Source organism: Stegodyphus dumicola, chromosome 10 (assembly GCF_044657685.1).
Source record: "Stegodyphus dumicola isolate Sdum_Otavi_A_Nest chromosome 10, ASM4465768v1".
NCBI classification, from domain to species: Eukaryota; Metazoa; Arthropoda; class Arachnida; order Araneae; family Eresidae; genus Stegodyphus; species Stegodyphus dumicola.
In genome coordinates, this window is record NC_140777.1 from 59,283,571 (window position 1) to 59,302,544 (window position 18,974).

Below are 18,974 nucleotides of genomic sequence, written 5' to 3' on the forward strand. Positions count from 1 at the left end.
AAATAGTTCTAATGTAGTAGCTTGAAAACCAGTTCAAAGAACTCGGTGATCAGCATTAAGTTGAATACTCAGTTTAAATCTCCTGCCACAGGGGTATGAACTTCTGAAACATTAATATATTAACACTATAATATATCTATAGTATAAAGATGTATTTTTTTCTTTCATAGATAACTAAGAAAAGAATTTATGGAAATTTAAGGAAGATGATTTAAACAAAAATGAGATTCTGGATGCAAGAGAATAAACTATACGAAGGTTGCTATTTATATTTCTGGCCTTGGCAACACTAACTGTTGATACGCGACCACAGACAATTCCAATCATAAGTTTGATATTTTTTACCATAACTTCTTCAGAACATTTTGCCATTTTAACATGATTTGTGTTGTTTATAGAAAACTGAAAAATTCATATTGGATAAAAAATGGAATTTACTCGTGAACATTTCCGTGCGATTATTTTTCATAACTTTCCACATGGATTATCAAGACAAGAGTGCTTCAATGAACTCAATTCTTTATGCAGAAATGAAGCACCACCCTACAGCACTGTAAAAAACTGGTATAATGAATTCAGTCATAGTTGGCATTCACCCCAGGATGAATTCTGTGAAGGTCGTCCAAAATTGGATGTTGTGCCAGGAAATGTCAATGCTGTGTGTGAAATGATAAAGCAAGATCGTCATCTGACATACTATGAGACTGAGGCATCTTTGGGCATTAATATGACAAGCATCAATAAGATATTACATGAAAATTTGGCCGTAAAAAGATTTGTTCATGTTGGATCGCACATAATCTGACAAATGCTCAAAAGAAGGATCATGTTGATTAATGCAAGGAAATGTTAGACAAATATGTTCAAGGTGCATCAAAGGCTGTATATAACATCTACATAAATGACAAATTTTAGATCTAAACATACGAGCTCAAAATAAAACAGCAGTCGACTGTATGGGTCTTCCAAGACGAGCCAATTCCAACAAAAGTTGTTCATGGAAGAAGCATGTCTAAGCAAATAGTTGCCTGTTTCTTCAGCATTTACCGGTTACGTGGTGACAGTGGAGTTACAGCAACGCAGGACAATCAATACAACCCTGATTTGGCACAAAATGATTATTTTTTATTCCCGCACATCAAAAATAAATTACATGGTCAGCGATTTGTGACACCCAAAGAAATGACATTTGTCTTTTCATTATTAGACCAGAAATATAAATAGCAACCCTCATATTAAGGTTCATTTTTCTCATAACATAACACGGTTAGATAATGATACTTATATCCCAAAGAAACGGCATTCACCTAATAGATTAAAGGAAGGATAAATATCTTTACAGCTGATAAAATTACTACCACTTAAAAACATTTGTTTAATTATAGGACATTTAACATTAAATTAACATTTGTTTATTATATTAGGACTCCTCCCTCCAAAAAGAGGCAGACTTAGAGTGCCAGGAATCTATTTTAAATAAAACTGAAAGGTATTCTATGTCTCAAAGATATTCTCAAAGGCAATCAATACCACTTCTTTACAAGAAGAAGGGAAAAAAAAAAAAAAATTGCAGAGGAGTGACAACTGCTTTATATAGAAATCAATAATCAATATGCTATACAAAGCAAAAATAAGTGTAAGGCCATCTGTTGAGAAAAACAATAATGAAAAAGCTCAGTTATAGAATTTTGAAAGTGTTGAAATGAAAGATTAAAATTAGCATTTATGTGGTTTTTATTTTGCAAGCACTTGCCATAAACATATACATTGAGGTGCAAAAATGTTTTAAGTAATGCAAAATAATCATGTTTGGGTATTTTTTAAATTAAGAAAATCAGGTGTATAGAATGTTGGTATTCAAGTCGCCAATAGCGCGATAAAGAGTATGAACTGGAAACGCTGGAAAGGAGTTAATTGTGTAACTCGTTTTTTTTCTTTACTTACTCCTTCAGGAAAGGAGAGTGACACTCTCTATTATATTACTTTCTTTCGATATATGTATTTTGGAATACTAACGAATCTTAAGAGAATTTTATGTATGAATAAAAATGTGTTTTGTGATCTTTCAATCTTCCATCTACAGCATCTTTTTTGGATTACACGTTAATTAGGTATGATCTTGCTTGATGCTGCGCTGGATACAAGGTAAGAGAAATCAATTTACTCTCTACTTTTATCAATTTGTTGTGAAATTTCGAGGCTACAAAAATGTTTTACAAGATCATGAGACTGAAAGAAAAATCATAGCTAATTAAATAATAACAAAGGAAAAAAAAACTGTACAGGCTAAACTGTAGTTTGATATCAAAACTGAAAATAAATTTTTATGATGATACAAAAATGCTGCATTCAAGTCAAATGCAAACTGCAAAACTGAATTCCAGCAATTACTCAACATGGAAATTCAAAATACAAATGCTACTAATAAAGTAGGATCTTTACGATGTAATTGAAGATGTGCCTCTAAGTCTTATTACAGAACAATGGAGTAAACGGGATCAGCAATGTCGTGAGATGATAAATTTATTTAGCAAAGACAGCTAAATAATTCACATTAAACATGAAACTACTGCTAAAGCCACCTGGGAAAAACTCAGGCAGGTACATGAAAGGTCTAATCTTTCAAGTAAACTATTTCTTTTGCAAAAGCTTTACAAAGCTTGAGGAAGGCAGAAATATGCAAATACTTATAAATACAGTGTGTTTCAAAAAGAATATAAGTATTTCGAATGCATATATTTATTAAATTTATGACATTTGAATATGAAATTTTACAAAGATATGTATGAATCTCTCCAATTCAGATTACAAATGTTACAGACGTTCAATATGTCCTCCATTAGCAACGCGAACAATACCACATCGATACTTAAATTCCTTCCATACTTGGGCAAGCATGTCCGTCGTCACTGATTGTTATGGCAGTACAGTTCAGGTTATGGCAGTACAGGCCTCTTCCAGGTTCTGTGAGAGTGGTGGTACATAAACGTTGTCTTTAATGAAACCTCACAGAAAGAAGTCACAAGGTGTCAAATCCGGTGACCGTGGAGGCCAGCTGAGACATGCTAAGTCGCCAGCTCCTTGACAACCAATCCAACGGTTCGGTAGAGTTTCATTCATATTATCACGCACTTGGCAACACCAGTGAGGTGGTGCCCCGTCTTGTTGAAAAATAGTCTTCATGCAGCCTCAGAAACAACCAGTTTTGTAACATAGTGGGATACTGCTGACTGTCAACCGTGTTTCCATCAAAGAATGGGCCATAAACAGATGATCGGGATATCGCACAAAACGCATTGATTTTGGGCGAATCTCGTACATGTTCAATGGCTGCATGTGGGTTCTGTTGGCCCCAAATTTGAACATTGTGTTTGTTTACATGACAACTAACATGAAAAGTCACTTCATCACTGAACACTACGCGCTGTGCGAAAGCGTTATCATTGTTAATAGCATCAATAATCTCATTACAAAATGCCACATGTTTGCATTTGTCATCAGGATACAGAGCCCGTCCCAAATGTAACTTGTACGGCTTCATAACCAACCCACGTCTCAAAACACGCCAAACTGTTGTTGTAGACAGTTGTAACTCTCGACTGGCACGGCGAGTTGATTTTGAAGGACTACTTTGGAAAGCAGTTCGAATTTGTGCAACATTTTCACCGGGAACAGAAGGGCAGCCAGGACTCTTTCCGTTACATACACATCCTGTATTTACAAACTGTCGATACCATCTGCAAATGTTCCACCTATTCAGGGGATCAGTTTGGTACCTCAACTTTAAACGTCTTTGCACTGTAATCATGGAATTGCACTTTGCAAACTTGAGAACACAAATGATTTCTGCTGCGGAGTAGCCATTTTAAACATGTAACAGTTACCACAGAGGACAACTGACATCTAGCGGCTATTAATATAAACTAGACTATGTATTAGTTTCGCCAATAGCCGAGCCAAGGTGCAGTCATCAATAGTTTGGACAAAATAACGCTTTGTAATACGTAAATTCTTTTTGAAACATGATGTACATTACTGTAGTTAGTCAATAAACTCGAATCAATAGGTGAGAACATAAAAGACGAACACATTTCAGCACTTTTGCTTTGTTCAATGTTTAGTTCTTACAATACGCTCATTACGGCTCTTGAAGCGAGAAAAGAATCTGAACTGAATCCAGAATTCTTAAAAGGGAAATTAATTGACGAATTTAACAAGAGAGTTGAAAATAATTTATCAGATTCAAAGGCACTTAAAGTCTCTTTCCAAAACAAGACAAAGAGAGAAAAGTTTTGCTTATACTGTCATAAAAATAACCATTTTAGATCAGAGTGTTATCATCTAAAATTGAAACAAAAAAATGAACCACGCCAAAACTCAAAACATACGCGGATTCTAAAACATGCCAAGCAAAGAATGTGTGTAACCTCACAATGAATTAACAAAAAACAAAAATTAAAACACAGGAAATTGGATACAGATGTGATGCCTTTGCTCTGTCTGCCGACAGAATCATACATCAATCATCGAAGAGTTTTCTTTTCAATAGTGGGGCAAGTAATCACCTAGTAAATAATAAGAAATATTTCACGGAATTTCAAGCCATAAATCTGTCAGATATTATAACTGCAAATGGGCAATGTATTAAATCAACGGAGATAGGAACTATACGTTTTAAAACATTATATGCTAAACAAAAAATAGGTTAAGTTCTCTTATCAGAAGTTTTATACGCTCCTGAATTAGAAGCGAATTTAATCTCAAACAGAAAAAGGACTTTCGGTTCTCTTTTGAAGGAAATAAATGTATGATCATGAAAGGAGATCAGATTATTTCAGAATGTCATGCAACTAACAGTCTTTACCAAATTAAACCAATTGACAGGAATAATGAACCATCAGCTCATGTAGTGTTTCAGTGCAAAAATGAGAACTGTGTTCAACTTTGGCATAGACACTTTGGTCCAGAAACGATGACGTGATCAAACAACTTGTAAACAAAAAAACTCGCTGAAGAATTAAACTATATAATTGTAAACATGATACTAAATGCATTCAGTGCATAAAATGTAAACTAACTGATATCCCGTATCCCAAAGAATCGAAATTCAGAGCATCTAAACAGCTCGAACTCATTCACACTGATGTTTTAGGACCAGTACAAACACCGCATGTCAATGGATATCTGTACTTCATAACTTTTATTCATGATTACAGCAGGTTCACAATGATTTACATAATGAAAAAGAAAAATGAAGTTATTTCTAAACTAAAACAATTTATTGCTCTTACAAACAATAAATCCGTGAGAAGTAAAAACGCTAAGTGATAACGGTGGTGAGTACACAAGTAAGGAACTTTAAGAATATCTTATAAAACATGGCATAAATCACCAGCTTACTGTACCATATTGTCGAGCACAAAATGGAGTCAGTGAATGCAAAAATTGATCTTTGATGGAGATGACAAAATGTCTTTTAGCTGACTCAGGTCAACCTCACAGATACTGGGCAGATGAAGTGCTGACTGCAAATTATTTACAAATTCATATGTCTATAAAACCAAATGCAAAAACATACGAATTATGGAATAGTAAGAAATCTCATCATCTGATCTCTCATCTGAGAAGTTTCAGGTGCAAGGTTTTTGCTTATATCCATACATCTAAAAAGGGTAACCTGGACGGTACTGTTATAGAAGGAATATTTGTCGACTGCGACAGCAGAAGTAAAGGATACAAAATTTTAATTCCCAGAGACAAAGTCGATCTGTACGATTTTTTGAAGACACTGGAACTGACAAGCCTATAAGCATCTCTTTAAACCAGGATGAAGAAAATCCTAAGGATGAAAGCTCAGAACAGGAAGAAATAAAAATTGAAGAACCTGAAAATTAAGAAATATCAGAACCTGTGTAAAAACACACCCATTTTTGGAAGTTTATCTATACTTCAGCAGTTACTGCAACTATATTATTATAAATATTCATACATATGCTCATAATATAAGCATAACGATCATAATAAACATGAATATGAACTGACCACTCGGAACGAGAATGCAAATTATTAAAATCTTGATAGAAATTCAAACGTGTGTAGTACAGTCAAGAGTCGTTAATTCGGACACCCATAATCCGGAATGATCTATATTTCGGACCTCAAAGCTACAAACTTTCTGCGCATACGTCGCGTTGATGCACGTGCATAGGCATTTACGTGTAAGACCTTTACGGCTGCGAATTTGCGTGTGCGCAAGCGCATAATACATTTACGCATGCACGTTTAATGTATAACAGACGGTATAAGATAAGCTAAAATTATCTAATTCAGTTAATGTTGCAGATTGCGTTGTTCCTTAATTTTCGAATTGGATCCGGCTTATTATTTTTTGCAGACTGTTAGAGCAATTTTATAAAAGTAAGCTTGAACTTTCGATTATGTCAAATAGAATTTTCGATATATATTTACTAATATGTAAAGGATCAACAAAGCGAAAGTATGTTTTGAAATCTGAAATCTGTTTATCAATTTCACACTGCTCTGCGGCAGGGGGGGGGGGCAGAAACGCCTCGGCGAGCAATGAATTGGAAGTTGATCTGTCAGCACTGTCCTTATCTTCAGGGCAGATGTTTTTATTTTATTTGGCTTAAAATTCCTTACTAAATGTAGTATTTCATCTCGACGTACTCCATCTTTGATATGATTTAAATCAAGTTCCTCGTCATTATAATTTGCTTCCGATAGTGAAGAAAGTGACACAGAGGTTATTAAAAACGAAAAAATTTTTATTGACAAATTAGTCGGTATTCTCGACACAGCAATTATAGGACTTGAACAGCGGAACTTTGTAACTAAACAAGAAATTATGTCTGTTTAATAGAATTAGAGAGAAAGTATTGCCACATGAAATGAAGCAACTTAAACAACTTACATTGAAAGAAATGTTTAATAAAGTAAACAAATAAACATTAAGCTTTTTCTTTTTGTAAATTTTGATACCCTTTAGATCATAATTGTTCTTTATTTCATAAATTACGGTTTCGTATTTTTAATTTTGTAATTTCTGCATGCCATCTTACCAGATTTAAACTGATGATCTATAATCCGTAAAAATCGATAATCCGGAATTGCCGAAATCCCGACGAGTCCGGATTAACGACTTTTGACTGTATTTGGGTGGGAGGAAAAGAATACCGAATGTACCGGAATTTTCTACCGTTTTTGCAATTCTTTGACCAATAGAACGACGTGCACCTGTCTGTACTCTCGCGCACACTATAGGTTACATTAATGCAGAGGAAGGGGGGAAGCAATTTCCGGGAGTAGGATTCACCATCTGACATTGCATATAAGGAAGAAAAGTTTATTTAGTTTCGGCATAGGTACAGGGAAAAAATGCACGTTCATTAAAAAAAAAATATATAAAAAAAAAGCACTAAAAGCAAAAAAATAAGGGCTTTAAAGAAAAAATAAGCACCTATAAGGGCCTTTATATTTTATTTTCAAATATAAGGACTTATAAGCACTTGTAAGGACCGCTACCAACCCTGTTTTATATTAATTTGTTGTGAAATTTTGAGGCTACAAAAATGTTTTACAACATAGAAATTGTGAAATGTAACTTTGTGCACAGTCCCATAGTCATATATAGTAAAAAGGTACTTTCTGATTATAATAAAGAAGTATTTTCAGATTATAGGAAAAAGGCACTTTCTGATATTTCCCTGAGCATTTCTGTGCGTCATATCTAATGGTAATGGGGCTGCAGAATTCATAAAATGCTTCATTTTTACATTATTTATGAGCAGGATAGTACCCATGAGCCATAAAAATAATCAAACAGACATTTTTCAGCTGTTCACAAGGTTGCCAATAAGTTGCTGACTTTTTTCAAAGGTATGGATAATCAGAAAGTACCAATAAAATTTTAGGCTTATTTTAAAATACCGGGTAACCATAATTAAACTGACAGTGCTCACAGTGTTCTGTAGCGCGATCTATTTGCGAGAATGACACCACATTTTGTAGGAAGATTAAACAAGGTGGGGGACGAATACAAAAACCAACCCATCATGGTGAAGCAAATATGAACTAACATCCAGTCTACAATTCAGCTGCACATTCACTTTCTCTAATTACCTACAGATGATTTGAGGCCTAAAGTATAGCAGACATTAATAAGTATGCACAAGATTCAAGCAAGACAGCATGAAAAGGAGCTATAAAAATGCATGGGATTCAAATTACAGGGAGATAGAAATGAAGATATCTTGTTAGATATTGTAAAGGTAATATTACTATGTATTCTTATTGGAATGTAGGTTCTTTTTGCAAGAAATAATATTATACAGTACAAAGTCCGAAATCTGGACGTCTAATATCCGGAATGATCCAAAATACAGACCTCAAAACCACCAAAAACGTTTTTCTTGTAGGCTTTATGCATGCACATTTGATTCCCCCCCCCCCTCAGCGCATAATAAAACAGCTGAAGAATCCTGATTCTTAATTTCACTTCGACACTAAATAAAATACCTTGTTATTGAAGAAACAATCATTTTAGCATAAATTTGTACGATCAGTAATTTGGCTCCGTTGCTGTGTATGTGTTTGGCAAACATTTCCAACGAAAACAATCCATATAGATACATTGTTGATATGATGCCAACCTGGCGAATCATTATTTATTATACTTTCCTTTCATCACCGCATGTTTATCAACACATGACAACAACTTCAGTAATGATGCCTAATTTTTTTTTTTATGTTAGTAATTGAATAATAAAGGAGTATGGTAACCTTTTATCTTGACATTATGCTTGGCGATGATTACAGATTTAACTTAAATGCGCTAAAAAATGTTGATGAGGAAAAATTTAACAAAAATTTCTTTCCATATGCTAAAAAAAGATTTTGTTGATGATACTCATAGACCCAAAGATTACATTTAGAGCTATTTGAATTAAGAATAACTGATTTGTTATTCACATAAATACAGAACCAGTGCCAGGGCTTGTATGGCCGCACTGGGTAGCAGAATTTAAGACCCACGGAGACTGCATCAGGCGGTAAGATATCTATTGCCGACTCTCAATAAGGCTTAAGAATATGTGTGAATTAACACAGCAGTTACAGGACTTCAGCAATATAACTGAGCAAGAGATTATGTCTGTTCACAGAATTAAAGAGAAAGTATTAGCACAAAAACCGAAGCAACTTAAACAACTTACATTGAAATAAATGTTTAACAAGGTAAACAAATAAATATTAAGCTTTTTTTGTAAATTTTGATACCCTTTAGATCATAAATACTTCATCATTTCATAAATCACGATTTCATATTTTTAATTTTATAATTTATACATGCCATCTTACTAGACTTAAACTGATGATCTAATATCTGGAAAAATCCAAAATCTGGAATCGCCAAAGTTCTGATGAGTCCGGATTTCGGACTTTGTACTGTAATAGTTACCTGCAAATCAACTATGATTACTTTTCATCTGTTATGTTCTTATTGTAACCATGTCATTTTTGAGATTTTGAGAGGTAAGAGAAAGGGGAGAAATATGCAAAGAATACAGTAACAAAACAGCTTGTGAATATTACTAACGTATTTTTATCATTTTAAAATTTATAAATTATTTGTGAGAAAGTTCTTTCAGAACACAAGATGTAACAAAATTATGAATTACAGATTATTACGCACTAGTAAATCACATCGCCAAAAAATATCACTGAATGAAATTACATGGGAGGGGAATCAACCACAAATGATTCTAATTTCTTTTTGAACCAATTCCTTAACAAGCAAATAAGGGTGAAGTGAGCGATAAATTTAGGTTTTTGGTACACAAAAATTCAAACTTTGTGATTAAACCTTTCACAAAATAAATAAATAAATGAAAATAAAATAAAACACAAAATGTTTAATTTTGTAAAGTTTTATGGAAGTGAAACAGTTTATGTTTTATTTATTTATTTATTTTTAGAATGGGTACAGTACAAAGTCCAAAATCTGGACTCATCTGGACTTTGGCAATCCCCGATTTTGGATTTTTCCAGATATAAAATCATCAATTTAAATCTACTACAGGATTCGTACACATTTCTGCACATGGAAATTAAGTACTTTTAAGGACCCTTAATGAAAAAAAATTAAGGACCTATGAGCAAATGGGAACTGAATAAATTCAATTAAAAATATTATTCTATGCCTGAATTTCACTTTTGTAATACCATCCTAAAAATAAAATAGATCCCTAAGTAGTATGCATTATTACTAAACATGAATTAATTAACATAATTATTAATAAGTTTGAGAATAAAATAAACTTTATGCAATTTATCAAGTAGCATTAAATATTTTACACTTATAATAAATAGTTGGATATATTTGAAAAACGATAAGTGATATTTACGCTTCACTAACAGTTAGCTTTATGCTGATTTTTTTTATGTCTTATTTTGTGATATACTCGATCAGTTCAGAGGTTTAGTAAATAGCAGGTAGATTTTATGTCAAACAGCATAGGTTAAAATGAGAAGTAAGATGATAATCAGCATGATTCATAACAAAAGACTGAATGTTGTCACCGCTGCTGCTTGTCTAGAGAGAGACCTGCTGATTAGAACAAACCTGAAAGGCCTGATGTAGGCACGGTTGGCAAGTGTTGAAAGTAAGTCAGGCTCTGTTTGATGCAGTTAATGTCATAGCTTGTGTAGAGTTCCAGGAGTTGTAACCCAGTTAATATACTTTAAGGTTCCAATAAGCCAGATTAAAGCACCAGAGATGATAAATTGTTTCATATTATTTTAAATCTTACTAGATGCAAAGACTAAGTTTTAATTGAATTTTTACATTTTTGTGTTTTATCTTGTGACCACAGTGAGTATTAATGAAAGGCAACAACTCGCTTTAATATGTAGAGATAATTTTTAAGGGTAAACAGTTAGTTATAAATAATTAAATTAAGTAATTAGACAACCTTAGCTATTATGGATTTACATGGCCACCATTATTAAATTTTATTTTTTAACAATATTTGTTAACAAAGCCCTATTAAAATCAAAATCTAATCAAATTTCACAGTTTAAAATACATATAATTCATGACATTGATTCTTAAAAGATATTAGGATTAGGACACATTAAAAGCTAAAAAACATTTATATTTTGTAACAACAACAGTCAACAAAATATTTATCCGTCATTTTAATTTGAAGCCTTCCCAAACATTTTGGCTAGTTTATATCGATTTGCTTCTCTTTAAGCACCTTTTCTAACAATTAGAGATTTGTCTCAATATGCAAACCAATGCTCTCGCTAGTTTCTGTGTGCTTTATCTCCTAACTTGTCAACCTCTCTACAATGTACCAATGAGGGTTTACTTGATCTGGTAAAAGTTAAATAGTTCCAAACCCCCCGACAGATGTGAAGCAAATTATCGCTATGTCTGAAAGTAACTACAACATCAGACAAAGGTTTAAATAAGAATCTTATTTAAAATGAACTTAGAGGCATGTTCTGATGCTAACAAAATCAATTACAGCTCACGGTGACGTAATTAAACAAGAACAGTCAAATTCAAACTACAAATGTGGACTAGTGGTCAAAGATTAAACAATTTAATTTTAATTTAATCTGGCTCAGTAATGAGGAAATAGAAATGGGAATTTAGTAAAGGCTGAAATCACAAACAATTGGGTAATTTACATAATAATAACTGCATATATCTTTGAAGAATACTTTTCTTTATGTATTCAGTTTCTTTCTTCAACATGCTTCCTTTTCATTTTAGAATTTTTGGATTGAATTGGGGATTTCTATTATTCTAAGAAACCCTTTATGCATTTAGGATGTATAGAAAAAGTGATTAATTTTATTTCTTTAGTAATATGAACATTCAGAAGAACTATGAAATATACATGGTATAGGCCGGTTACAGAGCTGGTGTGGCAGAAATTTTAGAATTTAGTGCCACACCAAGCAACAAAATCTAGAAATGGCAAAACTTTTAGAATTCAGAGCAGGCATTGGAAGCAGAATTTAGGATATGCAGAGATTGCATCAGATGGGAAAATGCCTAGTGCCAGCTCTGTGTCATGATGCATTAAGACATATTAGATGAATTTTTTTAAATTGTAAGTTTTCAATTTCTTTATTAATAAAAAAATTCCTTTCTATAATTGCCTGCCCAAGTGATAAGATTAGAAGCATTTTTGTTATTTTCCATGCTTGTGTCTAGTGAAAAGTAGAGAAAATAAAGAGAAGATAAACATGCTAAGAAAATCTAGTATCAGGAGTAAAACATTCAAAGATTATGTTTTCATTGTTGTTCCAGACATTCTCCAAAAAGTAAGAAATTCATTGCAAACTTTCTGTAAAATAAATCCATTATGTGTTGATACCATGGAGACATTTTTCATTTTGTCACATATTTCTCGAATCTTCTAGAATCGTGGGTCTATAAATCTTGCCTTCAAATCCTTCTAAACTTTCCAAGCTGCAATGTTTTAAAATACTAAACAAAAATTATCCCTACCAATTCTGTAATGGCAAAAAGTCAGAAATATTTTGGAAAAAAAAAAAAGGAGGCAAGTGTAAAATTAATTTTATAGAGAAAACTGACGCATATTCTGAGAATTTTGAATATTCTGAGACAATTACACGGGAAAAGCTCTTACTATGAAAAAAAGAAAAATAAAAAGGAGACATTTTTAATTAGTTACATAGCTAATTTTGCTTTTGCTAAGAGCTGTTTCGTAAATTGTGCTTTACAGCATTATACTTTTATTTATTTTTCAGATTCAAAATATTGTATAATAAATTGCCAAAATTAAACTTTATAATATGACAGCGAAAAATAAAAATGTTTTATTTTAATGTTATTTTTTAAATATAATTTCAATATATTACCATTATTTTAATGAAATTTATCAATGTTATGAAGTTCTAAAAAAAACCGTCGAAACATCCTCAGATCTCAGAATTAAAAATTTTCAATAGAAACTGATCTTATAATCGCCAAAATGTTGACAAGTCACCAAATTTAGAACCGCTTAATAAAAGAATTCACATTCCCAAAAGCAAAATGTTGTTTAAGAGCTCTTTATTAGAAAAAATGAATTTCAAAATGCTTATGTTCCACTTGCTTAAAAACTCGAGTATCCCATCATTTTTATAAGAAATAGAAACATATTGTTATGAAGTCACGACACCAATGTTCTGTTTCTATACCGGCATCTACTGGTGTAAACACCGATACAAAAACAGAAAGGTGAAACCGTAACTGACTAAATATCAACTGAGAAACTAAAGTCTTAAGAGTTTGCTAATTACCAACCCTTTAGTGATGGTATAGCTAAAACGGTAATGCATTGCGTTGTGAAAATGCATCCGGGACCGCGCCGTGAGAGGATCGAATAAACAACATGTAAAATCAATAAATATATAAGAAAAACACATAAAAGATATAAAGAAAACATAAGTAATAGGTTTCCAGATTAAATACCAGTTTATTCAAATTCCTCACAATTAAAATTAAATCTTATCCTAATCAGAGAGTCAAATTTCTTATTTTTGTTACCGTTTCAATTTACTTATTTTAGACACAGATGAATTCTTCAATTTGTCATTTTCTTTTGTTACATTTAAATTCATGATTTGCAAATCTATTACATGACCCTTTTAATTTAACGGGTACTCGTTCTATAATTTCTAAGAGGTTAAAAAAACATATTATTTGCAATTCACATCTGTTCTAAGGAAGATTACACAAACAACTTAAATTATTACATCCTAATTCATATAAAGACCTTAAGGTTTGTCTTGGTAAATTAAGAAGGGGATAGGGAAACAATTGAAAGCCTGAGAATTAATTTAAGATTAGATGTTGTTTTTACATTCCAAGGAAGTTGTTGAAACCTTACTTAAAGTTCAAACACAAAAAATAAAACTTATCTGGGGAGGACATCTTGAAGTGGAGGACTCGTATCCTATTAAGAGTTGACGTCGGCGGCGCTGATCCATGGTTGCAAATGGAAGTTTCAGAGGACATCATCCTGTCCTGGCACTATTGGCGAAACTGTTAAATAGCTTAAGTTCACGCCGGGAAATAATGTTATGAATCTTACTTCACGGCACCAATGTTATATAGAAGAAAGTTTCGACACCAAGGTTAAATAGTTTTACTTCTAGGTACCATGTTATATCTGAAATTCCTATATTGTTAAATGTTAAATATGAAACTACTTGCCGTAAAAAGCAGTAATCGTATAGTGAAACGTGTACAGCATTTTTGCGTTGTGAAAAAAATGCATTCCGGGACCGCGCCGTGAGAGGATCGAAAACATAAAACATATACAAGATATAAAGGAAAAGTTCATATTAAATATATAAAGAAAACATACTGTAAGAGGTTCCAGATTAAATATCAGTTTATTCAATTACAACACAATAAGAAAAATCTTAACCTCATCTGAGAGTCTGTTCATTTAAATTCATAAAAAAAACTTAAGGTTTGTCTGGTGATTTAAAAGAAAGGAAAGGGAAACAATTTAAGGCCTGAGAGTTAAATTTTAGATTTGACGTTGTTTTTTTTCTGCTAAGGACGTTTTTGAAAAGCTTGCCTAAAGTTCAACCACACCAAAAAAAATAAAACTTATCTTGAAGGGACTTCTTGAAGCGGAGGACTCTTATCTTATCCCGCGTTGATGTCGGCCGGGCTCATCTTGACACTGGTTCTAAAAATGTAGACCCACTTCACTACTGTAGAACAGAAACAGGAGCACTGCTGCCCAGGACGGCTATCCGCTTGGTCCTGAAAGTCCTATGTCAACACGCAGGTAACTCGTTCAAATTTCGCCGGTCAGAAACGTTGTTGCTAGGAAATTACGGCTCGCCTGTTCTTACTCATCCCAAGAGCAAGCTTCACGGGTAACGTCCCAAGTAAGTTCCAGAGTAACATCCACAAGTCCAGCCAACCAGTAAGTGCCCGAGTCCAAAAGTAAGAGTGTAAGAGAGTCTCGCCTCTTAACCAAAACGCGGCCGGGGAGCATATTTGCCGCTCCCCGCCGGAAAACACCTCTCGGAGTCACTTACATTTTGTCCAGCAAGCCAAAAAATCAGCGAGTCAGTCAGAGAGTCAGCCAAAAGTAAGTGTGTCCAGAGTAAGTGTGTATCCAACTCGAATTTCCTTCGTCTCCTTCACCAAACGGGCTCCCACTATGGCTTCACTTATCGCCCCCTTAATTATCGCAAAATCTTCGTTTTCAACTCCAGAATGCGGAAATAAGGGTGATCGCGCATGCGTGCCCTTCTTCACTTAGCCAACAACCGGACCCTCAATCGCCAAAAACCTGAATGACTTACATTGAAAGACAAGTAGCAACCTTTGACCTTTCCATCACGTACTTTCCTCTCTTAAGGTCAACTAACAATGAAAATTCTTTCTCAAACATTCTAAAGCGCGCGAAATCATGACTTGGCGAAAATTGCCTCCCTTTCCCTGCTTCTTTCACAATGAATAAAAGTTTGTACAAGATTTGCAAATAAAAGAAAATAAATAATATTCATTTATACTAAATAATATTTCCCGAAGCATCTGTTTCTCCCCAAAATTAAAGCCTTAAATTAAATAATTCAGAATCTAAATAAAATTTAAATTTCCATAAATCATAAAATCATTCACATAGTTTTTACAACGCTATCAGATAATTTCTCTACATAACAAAACACACACGGCAGGTAACTGGTTTTCATAACGACGAAGCAATTTTCACTCTGGAAACCAGAAACAGGAGCACTGCTGCCCAGCACAGCTGTCCGCCTGGTCTTCCCGCTTCGAAAAATCGGGCCACAAATCTTAATCCTGAAAGTCTTAAATCCTTCTGCAAAAAAAAAAAAACTTGTGCAACGTAGGGCCGAGATTCTTAAACATTTTTAGTATAATTCGCCCGGGTTCAATTTCGCCTTTTAACCAGAACGCAGCAGGGGAGCACGTTTGCAGCTCCCAGCCGGAAACGTCTCTCTAAGCAATTACAGCTCGCCTTCTATCGCTCATCCCAAGAGCAAGCTTGAAGTTACAATCTTAGCCCAAAAGTAAGTAAGTCCACCCAGTAAGTGATTCCAAGAGTAAGTGATTAAAGTCTTTTAAATCTTTCAGCAAATACTCATCCCTATTCAATCTCGCCTCTTAGCCAAAACGCGGCCGGGGAGCATGGTTGCCGCTCCCCGCCGGAAAAACATCTCTCTTCGTAAATTACATGGTTTATAACGCTCAACCCCAGAGCAAGTTTCAAGAGTAATGTCCAAAAGTAAGTACAGCAAGCAAGTCTCGCACGAAAAGTGATTCAAACTCGAATTTTCTTCCTCTCCTTCACAAACGCGGGCTTCCACTATGGCTTCAATTATCGCCCCCTTAATTTGGGCAAATTTTGCGTTTCTATCCCTGAATGAGGAAATAAGGGTGAACGCGCATGCGTGCCCCTCTTCAATCAGCCAACAACCGGACCTTCCGATCGCCAAAACCTGAATGACTTCCATCGAAGGTTAAGAGGCAACCTCTGACCCTTCTGTCACGTACTTCCTGTCCTAAGGTCAACTGCACAATGAAATTTCTCCTAGAACATTCTAAAGGACAAAGCGCACGAAATCATGACTTAGCAAAATTGCCTCCCTTTACCTGCTTCTTTTCACAATGAATCAAAGCTTGTACAAAAATTGCAAATAAAGGAAAAATAAATAATATTCTTTTAAACTAAATAATATTCCCAGAAGCATCTGTTTTTCCCCAAAATTAAAGCTTTAAAATAAATAATTCAGAATCAAATAAAATTAAGATTTCCTTAAATCAGAAAATCACTCACCTAGTTTTTACAACGCAATCAGACGCCATGAATCCATTCAAAAGATAACCATATATGTCAGTGAATTGCAAAAAATATTCCTCCAAAATACTATCAAACTCAAAATGGCAGTAGTAAAAACAGACAGAAATTTCAGATGATTAAAATTAAGGACCTTCTGCTGATTTTGGCCACATTTAAGGATTTTTAAAAACCAAAAATCAATTCCAAAAAATTTAAAGACTCTTAAGGACCGTACGAACCCTGTACTAAGATTAAGATGGCATGTAGAAATTATGAAATTAAAAATATAAAATCATGATTTATAAAACAATGAAGCATTTATGATTTAAAGAGTATCAATATTTGAAAAAAAAAAAGCTTAATATTTATTTGTTTACTTTATTAAACATTTCTTTCAATGCAAGTTAAGGTGCTTTGTTTTTTGTGCTAATACTTTCTCTTTAATTCTATAGATAGACATTATTTCTTATTCAGGGAGGGGGATCAAATGTGCATGCGTAAAGCATATAAAAAATAATAATTAAAAAGAAACTTATAAAAAAATGGTTGGTGGTGGCTTTCAGATCTGGATTTTAGATCATTACGGATATTGGACATCCGGATCTTGGTTTTTGTGCTGTATAAACTTTTATAAAAATATAACTTTAAAGATGAGAAAAGTCATTAAAAAAATTAAATTCAGTTATTTTTTACAAAATTGATTCTTCAAATTTAAAAATATCAAATACAAACATTTGCTGCACTTGAGATATTTTTTGGAAGTGGAAGATGTTTATGACCAACAGTTTAAAAAATAAAGACCTTGTGAAGACTTCTATAAAACACTATAAGAACAGATAACAAACTCACATTCATGAGGAAAATGGCGATAGACAGCCCACATTCTATCTCTTGAAACTGACAAAAGATATTCATCATCTGGAGAAAATTCCATTTGAGTGACAGTCAAATTATGGAACAATAAAGTTGCTACTTGTCTCCAAGTGGATGTGCTCCATAAGATGATTCCAGCATGTTCAACTTTTGAGGCCTTTAAAAAATTAGAAGTTGAGTTAAAAAGGGGTGGGTTAAAATCTCCTATTTTTTAATATTCTTACACATTTATACTAAGGAAATCCCAGGTAGGAAAGAAAAGCTTCAATTTAACAACGTACTTTTAAAAAGATGAAAGTAAAATTAATAATTAATGTACATAGTATTGTTTAGATAAACTTAATAATGTACTATATATTGGAGAAAAACAAAAGTATAATTATTAACTGATCAAACATTGCTTGAATACTCATATAAAAATACAAATGTCTTGTCAGTGGATTAAAATAATTCAGATCAAATGAAATTTTAACCCCCCCCCCAAAAAAAATTGAATACGAAATAGATCATAAAATGTGAAAACAAAAAATTAGTACAATCCAGATGAAGTAAAATTTAACGAGAAAAATTATTCTAAAATTAAGTAGGAGTGGGGAAATAGAATTTGTATAATTCAAGTTTCATTAATGCAATAAATTTCAGTTATTACAAGGAAACATTTTTCTCACCAAAAGCTAAAAAATTAAAACTGGGAGAGATGGTTGCTATGCAGACATATACACTATCATACATATATTTCATACTTTAATTATAAATTTATCTAGTAAAAATCACTCACTTGCTTACAGGAGAGTTTTTGTTTCTTTTGTTTTAGCAAAAATTTCATTGCAATTCCGTGGCAAAAAAAAATGCATCATTGCATAATGTTAATGCAGTTTCTTTTATTTTAAGCAGATTTTAAAATCCAATTTAAGATAAAAATATATCACAAATCTGTTGATACTTTGAATACAACAAAATGAACACGTACAAAAATGGCAATATTGCTTGTTCAAACTGCAAAATTTTTATGTGCTAATTCGCCATTCTAAAAATTTGGCAACTTCTAAAGCAGGTGTATTAATATGAAGGTACAAAATATTAACATTGTCATTATTCAAAAAGTTTTATTTTACAGTATCCAATCAGCCAAAAAATATTCCTGCAGTTATATTTTATTCAATATTATGGAGTTATTTATTTATATTTACAGTTATTAAGATGGAATTATTTATTTATATTTTATCCAAA

General features: G+C 33.0%; 1 protein-coding gene across 1 annotated transcript in view; it reads right to left on the minus strand.

Moving 5' to 3' along the window:
- Positions 1-18,974, minus strand: part of Elp2 (elongator complex protein 2) — an 81,104-nt gene that overhangs the window by 12,148 nt on the left and 49,982 nt on the right. Inside the window, 1 exon segment of the mRNA XM_035367738.2 lies at positions 17,721-17,901. Coding sequence (XP_035223629.2) covers positions 17,721-17,901 — 181 coding nt within the window.